General features: G+C 43.2%; 1 protein-coding gene and 1 long non-coding RNA gene across 3 annotated transcripts in view; both read left to right on the forward strand.

Moving 5' to 3' along the window:
* The window catches only part of vps8 (VPS8, CORVET complex subunit), an 85,135-nt gene that overhangs the window by 55,599 nt on the left and 10,024 nt on the right, over positions 1 to 19,512 (forward strand). For both annotated transcript variants that reach the window (XM_022765088.1, XM_022765089.1), the window contains exons 36-42: positions 145 to 234; positions 11,538 to 11,723; positions 11,839 to 11,920; positions 12,439 to 12,521; positions 13,990 to 14,070; positions 14,544 to 14,713; positions 15,174 to 15,342. In XM_022765088.1, the coding sequence (XP_022620809.1) occupies positions 145 to 234; positions 11,538 to 11,723; positions 11,839 to 11,920; positions 12,439 to 12,521; positions 13,990 to 14,070; positions 14,544 to 14,713; positions 15,174 to 15,342 (861 nt within the window). The remainder of the gene's footprint in view (positions 1 to 144; positions 235 to 11,537; positions 11,724 to 11,838; positions 11,921 to 12,438; positions 12,522 to 13,989; positions 14,071 to 14,543; positions 14,714 to 15,173; positions 15,343 to 19,512) is intronic.
* Positions 15,710 to 17,042, forward strand: LOC111236406. The gene is made up of 3 exons (XR_002665722.1): positions 15,710 to 16,032; positions 16,456 to 16,510; positions 16,951 to 17,042. It is a non-coding gene; the product is annotated as an uncharacterized LOC111236406 (long non-coding RNA).

The following is a 19,512-nucleotide window of genomic DNA, read 5'->3' on the forward strand; positions in this document are numbered from 1 at the left end:
TGAGATATTACAGTCACAAGAATCAGACAGACAGACACAAACAGAAACAGACGGATGGATGGATGTACAGAGTTATACCTGCACAGTTTACCTAAACAGTTTAGGTTTATGTGTAGTATGTAGTTTATGTTTGTCTCATTGCAGACGACAGAGAAGTACCACCACAGTGAGGCCACAGCCTATCTGCTGGAGAAGAAGGGGGATGTTCATGGAGCTTTCTTTGTCCTGTTGGAGGTAGACACACCACACACACTACACGCGCTACACACAACACAACTCATCATTCATAACTCACCAGTTTGATACAGTGCCTTGCAAAAGTATTCACCCTCCTTGGCATTTTTCCTGTTTTGTTGCCTTACAACCTGGAATTCAATTGGATTTTGGGGGGTTCATATCATTTGATTTACACAACATGCCCACCACTGGGCACAAGATATGGAACATTTTATATCGTGAAACAAACAAAAAATAAGACAAAAAAATCTGAAAACTTGGACTTCTAGTGGCGTGCTACACGTCATGGCAGCCTAGTTACAGAGCTCCAGTATAAGTCTTAAATTGCCCCTAATATGAGAATCTTAACTCATTTCAACTGTTACATCGACATAATAATGAACAGGGACAAAAATGAGAAAGAAAGTTATTGGTTACGAAACAATGTGGAATGAGAAAATGAGAAAGAAGTTCAGACCAGGGAAATCCCAACAGGACAAGATGGAGGTCGAAGAGAAAACAAAACTTTGCACTCTGAGTGAAGTTTTGAGTATGGCAACGCTCCAGGCCGAAGTGAAAAGAGAGCTCTCAGAATTCCAAGTGTTTTCGGGAGAATAAATTCCATAAATTGGAAAATACAAGATACGACAAGACAGGTAGAAGGAGCAGTGGAATGCATCGGAGCAATGAAGGAAGGAATGGTCAATATGGAACGATGGGACAATGGAGTCAAGGATACCCTTTCCCAGCTACTGAAAAATCAACGGGCACTACAGGAAAAAGTGTCTGATTTGGAAGGACGCTCCCGGAGGAAGCCAAGGGCCCCTCTGTAGTGGCGATTATTGAAAACTTGATAAAGCTGGAACTTGGGGGTCATCTGGGCCTGAGCCATGATGCTGACCTGAGAATAGAGTACCAAAACCACCTACAAGTGCCCCACTGCACTCTTTGGTGGTCTGGTTCCTCCAGTTCTCAATTATAAAGACGATTTTGTATACAGCTTGAAAGAAGGAACTGTGCGTCCAAAACAAACAAATGTACTTTGATCATGACTTTGTAATGGATGTGCAGAACAAGAGGAAGGAATATATACCAATTAAGAAGGTGCTGAAAAAGAACAGAATGCGATTCCAGACCCCGCTAACCAGAATGCACGTTTTCTTTGAGACGGGCACCGTCCTTTATAACAACACAACACAAGCAGCAAATGATCTACGGAAACAGGGATTCACTGTGGATGAGGTCATTCATGGGACTAGGAGCAAGGACATTTCAGAAGAAATGCTGACCCAACTTTTTTTGTGGGAGATGATTGAGACCTGACATGGCGGAGATAAGACCCGGTTCCAAAGGCAGATCCAGGAGAGGCTGAAGGAGTATCGGAGGACGGAGTTAGGATCTGCAGCAGGGGAGGGCTTATTTTCAACTTCCAATTACCGGAAAAAAAGTGACAGAGTAACTGGCCTTTTTCTCTTAACAACCTGGTTTCTGTATCTGTATCTGCAGCCAGGTACTCTATCTCATTTGATTATATTAATAACATTAAAAAACCCGGCCTAGCCAACTCCTCCTTTTCTTTCTTTCTTTTTTTACATTTACAAGGTAAGGCTGATACCTACAGACCATAGACAAGCGCCGCAAGACTTTCTCTTTTGCTACTGAGGGGCCCCACCTAGTGGCCCGCCCCCCTCATTGTTAAAGGCAACATTGTACCTTTCCTGTTGGAATCACAGTTCAATGTTCTTTATTGTAGTTACTTGATTTTTTTTTTTGTTTTATTATACACTGTTCATCTCTTGAGGTCTGGGATGTCACAAGTACAACCTTTCAGCAAAATTGATGCAGTATGAACATTAAACCATACTCTCACTAAATGTAAATGGGCTAAATAACCCGATCAAGATATTGCAAAAATCAAAAAGGAGAAGATAAATATAGCCTTATGGCAGGAGACTCACCTTTCTGGTGCTGAACATTAAAAATGGGCTTTAGGAGTACTTTCTTTTCATCATATAAGAATGGTAAAAAAAAAGGGGGGGGGGGGTTGATATCCACTTCAATTTGGTTTGAATTTATATCTGAAATAAGCGATAAAGAGGGCAAATTTGTTTTAATAAATGGAAAAATAGACGAAAAAGAAGTGACATTATTTAACGTTTACGCCCCTCCTGGAAGTGACATGTCTTTCTTTAGAAAGGTGTTTGATTTGATAGAATCAGAAACATACAGGACCCTTATCTGTGGAGGAGACTTCTATGTGCTTCTTAACCGTTCTTTAGATACATCAAATAGGGAAAAAAGAATGAATCTTCCTCCAGCACTCATTCCACATCAAGCACCTGGAAGTAAGTTTGCCGAAAGATCTATCACAGTTATTTGATATGGATAACTATAATGGCATTAGTAAAAAAATATGATGACCTTTGTGGGTGGGGCTTGCTCCCTCTCGACTTTGGCACCAGAGTCAGATAAATTAAAATGAACATTCTCCCTAGATGATTATATCTTTTTATATTACTCCTAGTGAAAATTCCTTAGGAACAAGTTAGAGAATGGAATAAGTATATCTCCTGATTCATTTGGGATACAAAGAGACCAAGGGTGAAATTCTCTATGCTTCGGCTGCCGGAGGAGAGGGGGGCATTGCCCTCCCATCTTTTAGGGATTATTATTTGTTGGCACAGTTGAGACCTCCTGTACTCTGGTGTAACCCATTTTACATAGCCAAGTGGAAGAGCATATAGTTATCTTTAATAGACACACCAATACAGAATTTTATACAGAAAGTATGGGTAGAAGTAGTTAAACACATCCAAATCCAAAGAGAAGTTAAATTACTTAAATGGCCATCATATAATCCTGACTTCATACCAGCTTTGTTAGATTGCAGATACAGACAGTGGATCTATTTTGGCATCACTGCCAGATGCAAGATTGTCAGCAAATGGGAGCTTAAACGCTTGACAATTTATGTTAAACTTACAGGTTGGGTGGACAGGACTTTTATAGGTATTTACAGTTCTGTGATTATTTCTATAAAAGGTGAAAGGTTCTAATCCAAGAGAACTTCCAACTCTTATTCATATATTTATTGATGCTTACTACTCAGGAAACAATAAAGGTCTCATAAGCAAGCTATACTATGGCATCACATCACTGAACAAGGATACTACAGACTAAAACAACGATGGGAAAAAGAGCTGGAAATTGAAATAACTGGACTTGTAGCTATGTGCTTGGGAAATACAGTCATTCCCCACCAACTCCCAAACCTGGAGAGACTTCTGTTGGAAAAACTTTGCTTTTTAATCACTCCCAAACAGTCAGACAGGTACATAGCTATCCTTGTTGTTGACCACACTCATGTCTTCTGGTCTTGTCCTTCTTTCCAGTCTTTTTTGAAGATGTAGCAACAATTATCTCCCTGGGTTTTAATATCAATATAACATTCACATCCCTCTATCTCGGACACATTCCTGATGGACTAAGCAAAGATGATATCTATCTCTTAAAGATCATGTTGGCAGCAAGTAAAAAAGCTGTTACAAAATGCTGGCTTCAGAAGAACTATCCTACTCTTTATCAATATTGTCATACATCTGCATCTTCTAGAACAGATGAATTACTCCATATGACTCCAAAAAGAATTGAGAGAAGAACGATGGAAAAAATTGTGTGTTTCATCAAGTTGGATGGGTTCTGCTGGTATACAGCAATCTTTAAATCATATGCTTAGGATAATTGTCCTGCTGGAAGGTGAGCCTCTGTCCCAGTCTCAAATATCCAGAAGACTGAAACAGGTTTTCCTCAAGAATTTCCCTGTATTTAGCACCATCCAACAGTCCTTCAATTCTGACCAGTTTCCCAGTCACTGCTGATGTATAATCCACCATGCTTCACTGTGGGGATGGTGTTCTTGGGGTGATGAGAGGTGTTGAGGTTTCGCAAGACATAGCGTTTTCTTTGATGGCCAAAAAGTTCAGTTTTAGTCTCATCTGACCAGAGTACCTTTTTACATACGCTTGGGGAGTCTCCCACATGCCTTTTGGTGAACTCCAAATGTGTTTTCTCATTTTTTTCTTTAAGCAATGTTTTTTTTCTGGCCACTTTTCCAAAAAGCCCAGCTCTGTTGCTTAATGCAGTCCTATGGACAGATACTCCAATCTCAACAGTGGAGCTTTCCAGTGCCTTTAGGGTGATTTTTAGTGTCTTTGTAGGCTCTTTGATTAATGCTCTCCTTGCCTGGTCCGTGGGTTTTGATGGCCGACCCTTTCTTGGCAGGTTTGTTGTGGTGGCATATTCTTTCCATTTTTAAATAATGGATTTAATGGTGCTCCGTGGAATGGTAAATGTTTGGGATTTTTTTTTATAACCCAACTCTAATCTGTACTTCTCCACAACTTTGTCCCTGACCTGTTTAGAGAGCTCCTTGGTCTTCATGGTGCTGCTTTCTTACAGCAGTGGTGTTGCAGACTCTGGGGCCTTTCAGTACAGGTGTATATACTGAGATCATGTCACTGATCATTAAGATTGTACACAACTGGACTTTATTTAACTAATTATGTGGAAAGGTAGTTACTAATGTAATTGTTAGGGGTTTCATAGCAATGGATGTGAATACATATGCACACACTACTTTTCAGTTTTTAATTTTTTTAGAATTTTGTTAAACAAGTTTTTTTTTCATTTCACTTCAGCAATTTGGATTTTCTGTAGGCCCATTACTTAAAATCCAAACATAAATCAATTAAAAATACAGTCGCTACCACCAATTATTTAGATACATATGTTAGATATTTAGATATGACTCTTTCCATCACACAATGAAATCACTTGCAAAACACGGGTATTTTTGCTTCTTTCACTTTAAAACACTTAAAATGGTCAAAATGTTGGTGTGAAAGTCCTGAAAAAATTACACATCATTCTACTGGTTTCAGAAGTATCATCAAGTATTTTGGTGACTTTGAATCCAACACTGTTGTGGATACAGTAAAAACTATAACAAGATAATTCTCCGTTTCTCATCCAAACACCATTTAAAACACTTAATACCTACCATCTAGAGAATGTCTGTGTCAATTGTGGTGACATTAGAATTAAGACTTGTGGAGATATAGATGTTAATTGATTTTTTTGACTTCTGAATTGACCATAGGTTACAGTGACGCAAACTTTAATCATCATTCAGTGGATGTGCTAAAAAAACCCCCAGCTCTGTAGAATTTCCTAGTGATTTCTTGTGATTTTTTAAAAGTTTGGAAGGTGGAATGATTAGAAATTTAAGTTTCTTGTAATAAGTCATGCCCACCTTAATCAATCATTACCAAATTTTATTCATAGACTGAATAATGACCATAAATCATATGAATCAAATTTTGTATGAAACCATGCAGCCGAATCTGAGATACAAACTTTTTGCATTTGTAAATACCCCTAGAAGCAGAATATCTCAACACTATATAACAATGGTAGGAGCTAAAGTCTGCAGGCGTACGCCGAGTTTGGTTACAATAGCATTAGCCAATTTTGATTTATGAGCATTTGTGTAAAATTGATCTTAACAACTTTAAAAGTACATAATTTCAAAGTAGATTGACAAAATGTCTCGTCTTGTCATCTCCCGCTTATCCGGATCCGGGTCGCGGGGGCAGCAGCCTCAGCAAAGAGGTCCAGACGGCCCTCTCCCCAGCCACTTCCACCAGTTCCTCCGGGAGAATCCCGAGGCGTTCCAAGGCCAGCTGCGAGATATAATCCCTCCAGCGTGTCCTTGGTCGGCCTCGAGGCCTCCTCCCGGTGGGACATGCCCGAAACACCTCCCGGGGAGGCGTCCAGGAGGCATCCTCACCAGATGCCCGAACCACCTCAGCTGGCTCCTCTCGACATGGAGGAGCAGCGGCTCTACTCCGAGTCCCTCCCGGATGACCGAGCTCCTCACCCTATCTCGAAGGCTGAACCCGGCCACCCTGCGGAGGAAACTCATTTCGGCCGCTTGTATTCGCGATCTCGTTCTTTCGGTCATTACCCAAAGCTCATGACCATAGGTGAGGATTGGAACGTAGATCGACCGGAAAATTGAGAGCTTCGCCTTCCGGCTTAGCTCCCTTTTCCCCACAACGGACCGATTCAGTGCCCGCATCACTGCTGACGCAGCCCCAATCCGCCTGTCGATCTCCCGCTCCATTCTACCCTCACTCGTGAACAAGATCCCGAGATACTTAAACTCCTCCACCTGAGGCAAAGCCTCCCCCCCGACCCGGAGCGGGCAATCCACCCGTTTCAGGCTGAGAACCATGGCCTCAGACTTGGAGGTGCTGATCTTCATCCCAGCCGTTTCACACTCGGCCGCGAACCGCCCAAGCGAGAGCTGAAGGTCGGCGCTCGATGAAGCTAGGAGGACCACATCATCCGCAAAAAGCAGAGACGAGATCCTCCCGCCACCGAACCCAAACCCGTCCACCACCCGGCTGCGCCTAGAAATTCTGTCCATAAAAGTTATGAACAGAACCGGTGACAAAGGGCAGCCCTGGCGGAGTCCAACCCTCACCGGGAACAGGTCCGACTTACTGCCGGCTACGCGAACCAGACTCACACTCCTTTGGTACAGGGATTTAATGGCCACTAACAAGGGGCCATCCACCCCATACTCCCGGAGTGCCCCCCACAGGGAGCCCCTGGGAACACGGTCGTAAGCCTTCTCCAAATCCACAAAACACATGTGGACTGGATTGGCAAACTCCCATGCTCCCTCCAGCACCCTAGCGAGGGTAAAGAGCTGGTCCACAGTTCCACGCCCAGGACGAAAACCACATTGCTCCTCCTCGATCTGAGGTTCAACTATCGACCGGACCCTCTTTTCCAGTACCCTGGCATAGACCTTACCAGGGAGGCTGAGGAGTGTAATTCCACGGTAGTTGGAACACACCCTCTGGTCACCCTTCTTAAAGATGGGGACCACCACCCCGGTTTGCCACTCCAAAGGCACTGCCCCCGATGTCCACGCAATGTTGCAGAGGCGTGTCAACCAAGACAGCCCTACAACATCCAGAGCCTTGAGATACCCAGGGCGGATCTCATCAACCCCCGGGGCTCTGCCACCGCGCAGTTGTTTCACTACGTCGGCGACTTCTGCCCCGGAGATTAGATCATCCATCCCCAGGTCTCTTGGCTCTGTTTCCTCTACGGAATACGTGTTGGTGGGATTGAGGAGCTCCTCAAAGTATTCCTTCCACCGTCCCACTATATCCTCAGTTGACGTCAGCAGCTCCCCGCCCCCACTGTAAACAGTGTGAGCGAGTTGCCGCCTTCCCCCCCTGAGGCGCCGGACGGTTTGCCAGAACCTTTTTGGAGCCGATCGATAGTCTTCCTCCATTGTCTCACCGAACTCCTCCCACGTCCGAGTTTTTGCCTCAGCAACTGCCGCAGCTGCACTCCGCTTGGCCCGCCGGTACCAGTCAGCTGATTCCTGAGACCCACAGGCCAACCACGCCCTGTAGGCCTCCTTCTTCAGCCTGACGGCTTCCCCCACCGCCGGTGTCCACCAGCGGGTACGGGGGTTACCGCCACGACTGGCCCCAGCTACCTTGCGGCCGCAGCTTGCAACAGCCGCCTCAACAATAGCAGAGCGGAACAAGGCCCATTCGGACTCAATGTCCCCCACTGCCCTCGGGACGCGGTCGAAACTCTGCCGGAGGTGTGCGTTGAAAATCATCTTGACGGGTTCTTCCGCCAGGTTTTCCCAGCAGACCCTCACAACCCGTTTGGGCCTGCCAGGTCTGCGCGGCGTCTTCCCCCGCCATCTGATCCAACTCATCACCAGGTGGTGGTCGGTTGACAACTCTGCTCCTCTCTTTACCCGAGTGTCCAAAACATGCGGCCGCAGGTCTGATGATACGACTACAAAGTCGATCATAGACCTGCGACCTAGGGTGTCCTGGTGCCAAGTGCACCTGTGGACATCCTTATGTTTGAACATGGTGTTAGTTATGGCCAAGCTGTGACTAGCACAGAAGTCCAATAACTGAACGCCGCTCGGGTTCAGATCGGGCAGGCCGTTCCTCCCCACCACACCCTTCCAGGTCACGCTGTCATTGCCCACGTGAGCATTGAAGTCTCCCAGTAGGACAATGGAGTCCCCTTTCGGGGCGCTTTCCAGCACCCGTCCCAAGGACTCCAAAAAGGGCGGGTAGTCTGAACTGCTGTTCGGCGCATAAGCACCGACAACAGTCAGAACCCGATCCCCGACCCGAAGGCGCAGGGACGCAACCCTTTCGTCCACCGGGGTAAACTCCAACATACAGGCAGAGAGCCTGGGGGACACCAAAAAGCCCACCCCGGCCCTCCGCCTCTCACCCGGAGCAACTCCAGCAAAGAGGAGAGACCAGCCCCTCTCAAGGACTTGGGTTCCGGAGCCAACGCTATGTGTCGAGGTGAGGCCGACTATATCTAGCCGGTATCGCTCGACCTCTTCCACAAGCTCCCGCTCCTTCCCCGCCAGAGAGGTGACGTTCCATGTTCCAAAAACCAGTTTCCGACCCATGGGGCCCGGCCACCAGGCGCTCGTCCACGGGCCCCAACCCCAAGCCTGGCTCCAGGGCGGGGCCCCGGTGTCCCTCCGGGCCGGGTACTCGGGTTCTTGATATTATTCATCATTAGGATCTTCTGAACCGTTCTTCGTCTGGCCCTTCACCTAAGACCAATCTGCCTTGGGAGACCCTACCAGGGGCAAAATGCCCCCGACAACATAGCTCCTAGGGTCATTAGGGCTCTCAAACTCCTCCACCACGGTAAGGTGACGGTTCAAGGAGGAGTTGACAAAATGAAGATTTAATTTTGTCAATTTCATTGACAAAATGAAATTATTTTAATCGCTTTTAATCAGCATTGTCTATAGATGATATAGACCAAGTTTCGTGAGAATCAGATAAATGGCTTTTGACTAGTTCATTTTGGGTTTATGTTCGATTATTTGAAAATGGCTGAAAAATTAAGCATTTTTATAACAGAAGACCATAAGAGCAAAGATGCAGAAGATTTCAGAGCTCTAAATGGCAAAAGAATTTTGACTGTTGCCCAAGCCGTTTTCGAGAAACTACACACATGTATACTTCATTATTATAGCACCACCTAGTACCATTTTTGTGCCTAAGTAGTGGGTGGAAGTTCTTCTCCAGCAGTTTTTGCTGCACAAACAATTTTAGCGGAGAAAAATAATAATAACAATAATAATGATAATGAGAACAAAAACAGTAGGGTTCCCAGCAGCAAATACTGCTAGGACCCCTAATGAGAACACAAACAATAGGGATTCAGCAGCATTCACTGCTTGGAACCCTAATAACGAGAATAAAAACAATAGGGTTCCCAGCAGCATTCTCTGCTTGGACCTCTGTTGGGACTCAATCATTCAAGAGACCAAATGTTTCTTTGCTCCACTGGACAAAGGAACTCACACTCCATAGTTCCTCACCGTTCACACCTGGGGATGACCCTTCCCCCCACGGACCCCACTGGCCAGCCACTGTGGGTTAGCGTGTGACATGTGACCCCCAAGGGTGTCACCAAACAAAACCAGATCTCTGGCCCCCTTCTCGCTCTCTTCTCCCTCGGCTTGCTCTGGAGAGCAGCTCCAGCTCTCTCCTCTGAGCTCTTCAAAGGGCAACAAGGCCCCAGCCCAGGTCAGCCCTGCTACCTGAGAAACCAGCTCTCGCGCCGGCCTGCTACCAGCAGCCTGCAAACACTCTTCTCCTCAATAGCAGCGACCTGCTTCGGATTAACTGTGAGTGAACCAAATCCTCGTCAGAATCAGCAGCTACGACACAAGGCCAGCTGGTTTTCCAAGCAACAGGAGTCGTAGCAGAGTTAGCATGGAACAGCTAACTCTGTGAGGAGAACAAAGGAGATAACCGCAAAGCAACACAGCTAGACAGGACTTTACTCCACTAGGAAATCTCCCAACTCACTGGACTTTACACCAACACTGGAAAGGACCTCTTTGCTTGTTTCCAGGACTGGGTAACGTTAACTGACTGGGCCTAACCTTTCACAGCATAGCACCGCACAGCATAACTAAGCAGCAGAAGTCTTAACTTTGTTAATGTACTTCTTGATTGATGTCTTGTTGTTGTAATGTTTGCTTAGGTTGTGGTCAGTCATACAGTTAATCAGGTACTCGTATGTTAACACACATGGTAGTACGTCTCAGTTCTAGAACCTGCATGAAGCTAACCAACCCCCTCTAACCTGGTACCTTTAGATTACATGAGCTAGGCTAACAAAGAAACTCACACCTTCCCTCTCACACACCCCAGGTGGTCCAGCGGCCATTTTTAGTAGTTTCTTTGTTTACCGCCATCTTGTGTAGTCTTCTTTGTTCAGGTCATGTGGTAACAGTGACCACTTTGAATCGGCCATCTTGCCTTTGTTTGTGTCCCCACAAACACACACACAAACACACACACACACACATACACACACCTGCATATACTAGATCAGACATTGTGTTTTACTCTGCTTCATTGTAAATAAATGCCTTTAAGTATAACTACTGGTGTGTTTAATGTTGCACAAGCGTGAATGTTGCCAACCTCTACTTTGTAGAATTCCAATCCTTCAGCCTTAACTTACTGTTGATTTGGTAGTTTGGTTATAGTTAGTAAGCTAATTGTTAATCAGAGTTCCAGATTAATGGTAATAATTTGAGACTAAAACTATATTGGCTATCTTGCCTATTAGTTTAGGCTGGTGCCCCGTGAACTTTAATTAATTTTAAAGTTATTATTTAACATTAATTTTTCTAATATTAATATTTTCTTAATTTATGATAGCCAATAAATTCATAGACAACCGAAATTCAACATATTTGGTGTCCAGCTCATGAGGTAGAGCTCAGACCCAACAACCTCTAATATAGAGAACAAAAACAATAGGGTTCCAGCAGCATTCGCTGCTTGGACCCCTAATAAAGAGAACAAAAGCAATAGGGTTCCCAGCAGCATTCTCTGCTTGGACCCCTAATAAAGAGAACAAAAGCCATAGGGTTCCCAGCAGCATTCTCTGCTTGGACCCCTTATAAAGAGAACAAAAACAACAGTACCTAACCTAATTACAGGTTTTAGGCTACAAAATAGGAAAAACACGTAGGGGGTGAATACTTTTGCAAGGCACTGTATATGGATACTGAGGCGCTGTCACATTGACATCCACACTCAGTGGTGTCATCAGAGTCAGCTGTGAAGAAATAGATTCATATAACATATTAAACAGTTTGAACAACATTAAGTACATGAACCTTCAACACTGAGGTGTTTCTGTCTCTGCAGACACTGAAGGATGAACTGTGTCTCCTCACTGCTGAGAAAGAAACAGGAATTGAAGGACCTGAAGGAGGACATGGTGAAGACGAGAATCCCAGAGACTCAACTCTGACCAGAGTGAAGGACTCACTCAATGACATTATCGCCCTGTGTCACCGCAACTCTCACAACCTCTACCAGCAACAGAGAGAGGTGTGTGTGTGTGTGTGTGTGTGTGTGTGTGAGAGAGAGAGAGAGAGAGAGAGTGTGTGTGTGTGGGTGTGTGTGTGTGGCACTCTCTTCTCATCCATGGCTCTCCTCCTCACAGGCTCTGTGGTTTCCTCTTCTGGAGACCATGATGGCTTCTCAGAAACTAGTGAAGGGGTTTGATTCCAAATACACCTCTGAGGGTAAACGCACGCACGCACGCACGCACGCACGCACGCACACACGCACATGGTTGTGTATTCTGGTGTATGCTACCCACTGGACCACACTAGAACATAGTTCTCTGTATTGCGTTTGATATGACACAAAAAGACTTAGAAGCTGAACAGTTCTTTTTAACATGTTGTTCACTGTATCACAGTAAATACATGAACATGGAAAACATGTAACAGGTGTGTTTTTTAGTATTACACATTATTTTTGTTTTTATTTGTTGGTTTTAAATCTTCTGAGCTGAGAGCTGTTTGAAGCATCAGCTGTAGAGTCAGAGGTGAGATGATTCTCTGTCAGGACAGGGATGTAGTCCCTAACACTGATCCCCCCCCTCCTCTATCATCATGTATGATATGATTTATGTAGCCAGGGAGCTTCTTGGTGTTTTATTTCTTCACCAGTTAAAACAGCAGGACAGGTCGTCTGTGCTGAGAAGTGAATCAGTGATGAGAACTGTTGATTAAAATGATGTTTGTGTATGTTTCAGTGCTGAAGGAGCTGACGATGAAGGTTCTCAACTGTATGAGCTGCTTCATCTCTCTGCCTGCCATCATCCAACGAATACTGCAGGTCTGTGTGTATATGAAACGCCTCGTTGGGGGTCCAGACATTACTCCCTGGACATATTGACGTCAATATGTCTCTTGGTGCTGCCCAACTGCAAGCTGGACACCCCCTGCAAGCTTGGCACGCCCCCATTCAAGGCACAGCACATAACTACTTATAATGAAGAGTTTTCTTTAGTTTTGTAGCCATGACAAAAAGACACTGTGTTCTCACCTGCCTGGAGAAATCTACTTTTTCCACAGTTCCCTCCACTGCTCCAGACATTATAGTGTGAGCCCTGCACTTCTAGGAGTACTGCTTCCGAAACCACACACAGTTAGACACTTTATTTTCACAACGGTTATTTCTGTGTTCACACTTAATGTGGTTGAATGGGAGACTCAGGCTCATAGCCGGTCAGTCTGCATTATCATTGTCAGGCTGTGAAGTTTAACTGTGTTTTCAGCGACCTTATTGTCTTAGTAAGAAGCAGTGTAGCGAAGATATAAATGCTTAAACATTTGTAAATATTGACATGCTATATCTAGTTAGCTCAGATAAGTGATCCATAATTTAACTGCTCAGTTCGTTTTTCAGTAACTATGCACACTAAAGTTTAATTAATTCAGATTTACTGGCATCGTAAACCAGCAGGAGGTAAAGCACTGGAGATTCCCTACCTGTCGACTATAAATGATGTTCCTCCATCATTTACATTCCTTTAGTCTCGGAGTGTCCACACATAAAAAATCAAAAGGGTTTCTCATAAAAGTATTCCAAGTTTTGAATATTGTCATCTTAAGTCTTTGAAGACTGTCCAGCATCTTGATTCACAACACTCTCCATATTTTTGCCTCTTCCCTCCCTCGGGCTGCCTGACAGTAGGTACACTTGTTTTCCTGCTCCAATCCAATATCTGAAGCTGGATCGGGTCTATCATCTTCTGGTTCCGGACTCCCACTCAAACTGATAAGGCAGAACTGAAGCTGCCACAAGCGTTTGTTTACACAAAACATGCAGAACGCGTCGTTGCCATGGTAGTTACCAATCATAGCACACTGATTGGTCAGCTTCAGAGGGAGGAGGGAGGCCTTAAAGAGCCCTGAACTCTAACAGAGCTTTTCAGACAGAGGGTGAATAGAGTACAGTATAAGATGTACAGAAAAATTTAAATAATGTCTTTTCAGAACATTAAAGCACATAAATCTATTTTAGTCGACACCAAGAATGAAATGATGAACACGAAAATGGCCATAATAGGTTAAATCTACAACCTAATATAGTGAAGAGTCTGAAGACCTTCTGAGACAGTGTATTTCTGAGGCTAAAAGGTTAAGTTAACAATATAGAAAACTGTCATCATCATCATCATTATGAAATGAGAAATATATGGTGTTGAAATTCTGACTGTGTGTTTGAAGAGAGACCATTAATGTGTGATTCAACACATGGATGTCATTGTTGTTAACACTGTGACATGTGACCTTGTCAGGACCCTGTCTATGGGAAAGGAAAACTGGCAGAGATCCAAGGCCTCATTCTGGGTATGCTGGACACCTTTAACTATGAACAGGTAAACCTGTGTGTGTGTGTGTGTGTGTGTGTGTGTGTGTGTGTGTGTGTGTGTGTGTGTGTGTGTGCGCGCGAGAGAGAGAGTGTCTGGTCTTCAGCAGTTTGTTTAGGCTTATTGTGACTCAATAATTATTCATATTCTATGTATAATATTTCATGTCTTGTGTGTATTGTGCCTCAGTCTGTGATTCATCATTAAACAAAGCAGCAGGTCTCTAGAAGCTGCATCTGTCCCTTACTGACTCACACACACACACCGTCAACACACACACTCTGATGGACCATGACCATAAATACTGTATGATTCATGCTGTTAGAGTTTTGTTCATATCACTAATATTTGTGAACAGTAAAACAGAAAAACACTGTTGCTTATCTGTAGCTTAACTCCTTTTATTGCACATGTGAACAGACATGTAATTTACATGTAAAAACACAGACCTTTAGTAATGCTGTTTTTCTTTTCTGTTGTAGACTTTACTTGAAACAACAACCAGTCTGTTGAACCATGATCTCCACTGGTCCTTGGCTCACCTGCGTGCTGCTGTCACAAGAGGACTCCACCCACGACAAGACTACTGTAACATCTGCCTCCAGCAGTACAAGAGGAGGCAGGACTCAGCTGAGGAGATCATTGTGTTTAGGTAACACACCTGAGGTGACAGGCCGTCTGCAACTCTCTGTTTGTCTGCGGCTCGGACAGACAACCTATCTGTTGCTACCAGCTCATTTGCACTATTGTATGTTGTACATGGTGTATTTGGTTTTGATGTTTTTGTTATGGGGATTGCATGTATTTTTTATTGTACTTCCTTTGGGAGAGGCCGAAGACAAATTTCCTCTAAGGTTAACAATAAAGTCAATCTATCAGTAGATGAAGCAGTAAGATCTGCACACTGACTTGGATGTTGCAGTGGACACACTGACTGTTGATCAGTCTAATTCTGCGGTAGACTGTCCACTGAATAATTTGACAGTCAGTGTGTCCTATTGTTGTGAAACGCCACTGACACAAATGATTGTGAAAGTTTCCACTGACAACTGAAGTTAAAGGGTGGTAACTTGTGTGTGTGTGTGTGTGTGTGTGTGTGTGTATCTCGTCAGCTGTGGCCACCTGTACCATTTCCAGTGCCTGCAGCAGAAGGACTGTGGGTGGGGCATTTCTTTAGAGCTGCAGCAGCGGTGGAGCTGCTACAAGTGTTCATCCAGCCAAGGAGGAAGAGGCGGGGCTTCCACCGAACCAAAGAAAGGCCGCAGCACGTCCCTGGCTCAGGTGTGTGTTTGTAAAGAAAGATAGAGCCAGATAGACTTGAGGGAATAAATATACCTTCAAGAAAAAGATAGTTTTCCATTAAATCTTTGACTTCGGTGTTAGAATAATCAGTGTCTGTTCGGGTCGTGCAGTTTAAAGCTTGAGTAGGTAATCTGTTTCATAAACACTTTTTGTGATATTTCTTCAAATTCTCTTAATATCCCAATAGCAATGAACAAATTAAATGCTCTGACAATAAACAAAAAAAAATCCGTACTCTGTGTCAGTCACAGGGCTGTTAAAACTCCAGCCAATCACTACATTCGGCCCAGATGCAATGATTGGCTAGCCGAGCTGTCTATCAACCTCACTAGCGTGCCTGTGCATACTCTGGCCGTGCACTTGCGGCTTACTGCTGCATGACCGCTGCTTCCGTGTCAGACAAGCGACAGTCACAGGTGAAGAAGAGGAAGAAGACGCACAGGAATGGCAGAGAAAGTTCAGCCAGTTCCACCCAAGGCTTTGACTTCAGCAGCAGCTTCACTCGTAAAAGGAAGAAGGTAGCAGAAAAAGCTGCTACAAAAATAAAATTGGACAATTTCAGAGGCCGAACAAGTGTCCACATTGATGTTGCTTTTCAACTATGGCAACAACTGAGGAAACAGAGGAGCTAAAAAGCGATGCGATGGTGGCTATATTTCTGTTAGACAGGTAATTATCTTGTTTGTTTTATTTTGGGAAGTGGAGGGGAGGGAGTTATTATATATATATATATATATATATATACAGTGTATATATATATGTTACGTATATAGCTGCTTCATAAGCTGTTTCAGCTGTTTAATCATAAACCAATGTATGTTTTATGTATTAGCCAAAGCTAAAGTTAGATAACACTGGGTGTAAGCAACATCAGCTATGCTAGTAGACAGAGTAGTTGAGATCACACATAACATTGCCTTGTATGTAATCTGTGCAGCCTATATGTTTGGCGATGTCGGCATTGTAGTTGTGGGCAGATGTTATTTGACAGTGTTTTTCTTGTCTGTAATAACTTCAAATTGGATGTTTGTGTTTTGTATTTGTATTTTTAGTTGTGAGATTGACTTCTTTACTCCCACACCTTTCAAACAGGGATTGATGAGACCACCACCCCTGCTCCACCATTTCATTGATATCTCTCCCACTGGTGAGTGCAACTTAATGTGATAGAAACATAGCTTAGGTCTTCAAACTTCTAAAAATCAGGTTGTTGGCAACCCATTTACAAATGTGCAAAGTGTAATTGCTTAGACCACTGTTATTCATATAAATGCATCCTTCTTGTATGTGTAGCTGTTTTGTTTTACGTACATGAGGGTGCGACTCACAATATTGGTTCTAGCAGTTGAGACCATTTCTCATATTAGAAAAATATTCTTGAATTCAATGTTTGTGTACTAACCAACCCTCTCAAATACGTATTTTATACCCATAAAACCATCTTCCCCTCAGCAAAATAACCTGAGACTTGTATTTCTATGTAGCAATAGCCTTGTGTTGTTATACGTCCAATAAAGACATTCACATCTAATAATCTAAATGTCATTTTTGTAGAGATGATGGCTAATTGTGATATTCTTTCTAAAGGACAGGTGCTGCCATAGCAGAAGAAGCCACAATGCCCACATGACGCCACATGCAGAGCCTGACCTGTCAGCAGACACTCCCCTCTGCCTATAATCAACAGTAAATGTATTATGTATGTCAGTGATACATTGTGTATATATCTTATATTGTTAATAGTATTTCAGTAATGTTGTATGTATATATATATTTAGGTCCATAAAAATACAATAAACAAATTACATACCACATTGGATTATTTTGTGTAGCATACAAAGAGATACTAAATGAAACAACTTCATTGTTTATTCTGTAAGTGTAAGGAAAAGGCATGTATCATTTTACAGATTTTATTAAAAAAAAGTCAGAACAGATTGTGCATATAAATAAGAATTCAAAATAAAACTTAAGATACTACCAGTCAAAAGTTTGGACACACTTTCCTGAACTTCTTACTGGTACTGTATATGATTGTATGTGTGACTGCATGGAAGGAGTTGTGATGTTGTGATGTCCCTTCCACATCTGTGGACATTTCTGGCTAATGCACCATGTAGAATGACCTGTAACCACAGTGCCTGGTTGAGGAGCATCTGCTGATGTAATTTGTAACATATCAAACACCAGTCTTGGGTCACAGAGCTCAGACAGAACTGCAGCAGGTGATGCCACTTTTCCAAGCCCAGTTCTCGAATTCTGGCCTGTGCAGCAACAGATAACAAATATATTAGATATTATTATAGAACAGAGCTTCATTGAATTTTGTATTGGTGGTGTTGGTCAGAAAAAAAACAAAAACAAATAATTTGCTACTATAGATACCTGCTCATCTAGACATGCTCTCCCACAACCTCCTCACCCTCCCCCCCAAGCCTGAGCCTGGCCTCTGTGATGAGATGAAATCAGAGCTAGCAATGCTCTCATCCTGGAAGCTTTAACATGCAAAACAACGTAATATGTGTGACGTTGAAACGTTGTGTTGCGTTATGTGTGAAATGTTAGCTGTACTAGTAGTATAGCTAACTTAGTATTAGTAGTGTAGCTTGTTTGATGTTTGTTGATATTTCTAGCTTGGCTTGATATACAACCTTACCGCAGGTGGCTACTAGCTAGCCAGTGATATGTTATTGTATCTAACTGTATTTCCAACAAAAATTATTATTATTATTAAGCATACTAGCTTGATAGCATTGAGTACGAGCAACAGTCATGTTGGTTGTTTACATTCATTATGGTAATCTTAAATGTTTTCTTACTTGTGAATGAGTTATTCTGTATTGGGATATCATAACGACAATTACCGCTACGTTGTGCTCCGCTCTCTCTCTCTCGTCCACTTGAGCACTGCGTGTGTTTTAGGGGAGTGGCCTTAGAGGGATGCCTGAAGGGAGGGGGTGGGAGTTTTTTTTTTGGATACTTTCAAAATCTAGCAAACTCAGGCTAACATCTCCCATAGTACCTATTCCAGCTTTAAAGGATAATACTTATTAGTGCCACGGGTGCTCAGCTCCGAGGCATCTATTAATATTCCTTCGGGCTTATTATTATTCTTCCGCCAAATTTTGGCACGTAACTCGTCCCGCAGCTTTGAGAAAACCCCGGTAATATATACATCAAAATGTGCGTCTTGATCCCGAGAGAGGTGCTATGACTTTTGGTGTTAAAATTCCAATTTTTCCCAAAGTTATTCCCAAAATACTGGGAATAAATAATGCATTAGGAATGCATTGGAATTTTCTTTAACAACCCACAAAATTTCACCTTTTTTCTACAAAATTTCACCTTTTTTCTGAGTCACCCAGCTCTCTCATACCTGCACGTAGAAATGTGATTCAAACTATAAAACGGAGGAAAACTTCTGCTCTCTCCAAAACACGGCAACTGTTTTTACATAACATGTAAACTTTTCAAACTATGAGCACTCAAGGAGGAGTGGAAATCACTTTTTCTTCAAAGTACGAGTGACAGCGTCAGTTGGCTAGAGTGCGTGAAGCAGTAAAAAATAACGTTTATTTTTATTTTTAACTCGAGCTCACGGCCAAACCGTAAAAAGGAGACAAATAATTCTTTCTGAAAATGTAGACATAGTTGTTGGGATTCATAAAATGTAACTTTGACAGGCAGGGTCTGCACAAAATTTAAACGGGGGTGCCGAGTCCGGCAGCAATACCTGTCTCACTCTCATTGACACCTAATGTAATCGTCTTTTTTTTTCCAAAAGAATCTCACTCTGTCTTCGCACTGAGCTTACGCACTCATTTTAAGGAATATCTGAATAAAATAGAGACTGTAAGAAACTTCTGGCTTCAGTGTCTGTCACGGTGTTTTCGGTTTTTGAAAAGAAGTAACGGTTTTCTCATAATTTGCAATTGTTTTAAGCCATGTAGAAGCCAAATTCTGGGCAGATTTTCACATTGCCATGGCAACGGCAGCTCCTGACCTGTGTGCGTGTGTGCGTGCCTAGCAACCAGATAACCAACTCTCCAAGCTCCGCTAGCTTTACATTAGCCGCATGTTAGGTCTTAAATTACATTTAGTTAGGTCTTAAATATGTAAGTCCATTTACTGCTTCCTTTGTTGCTTTTC

This window comes from Seriola dumerili, unplaced genomic scaffold, assembly GCF_002260705.1.
Source record: "Seriola dumerili isolate Sdu_G_001 unplaced genomic scaffold, Sdu_1.0 BDQW01000665.1, whole genome shotgun sequence".
Taxonomy (NCBI): Eukaryota; Metazoa; Chordata; class Actinopteri; order Carangiformes; family Carangidae; genus Seriola; species Seriola dumerili.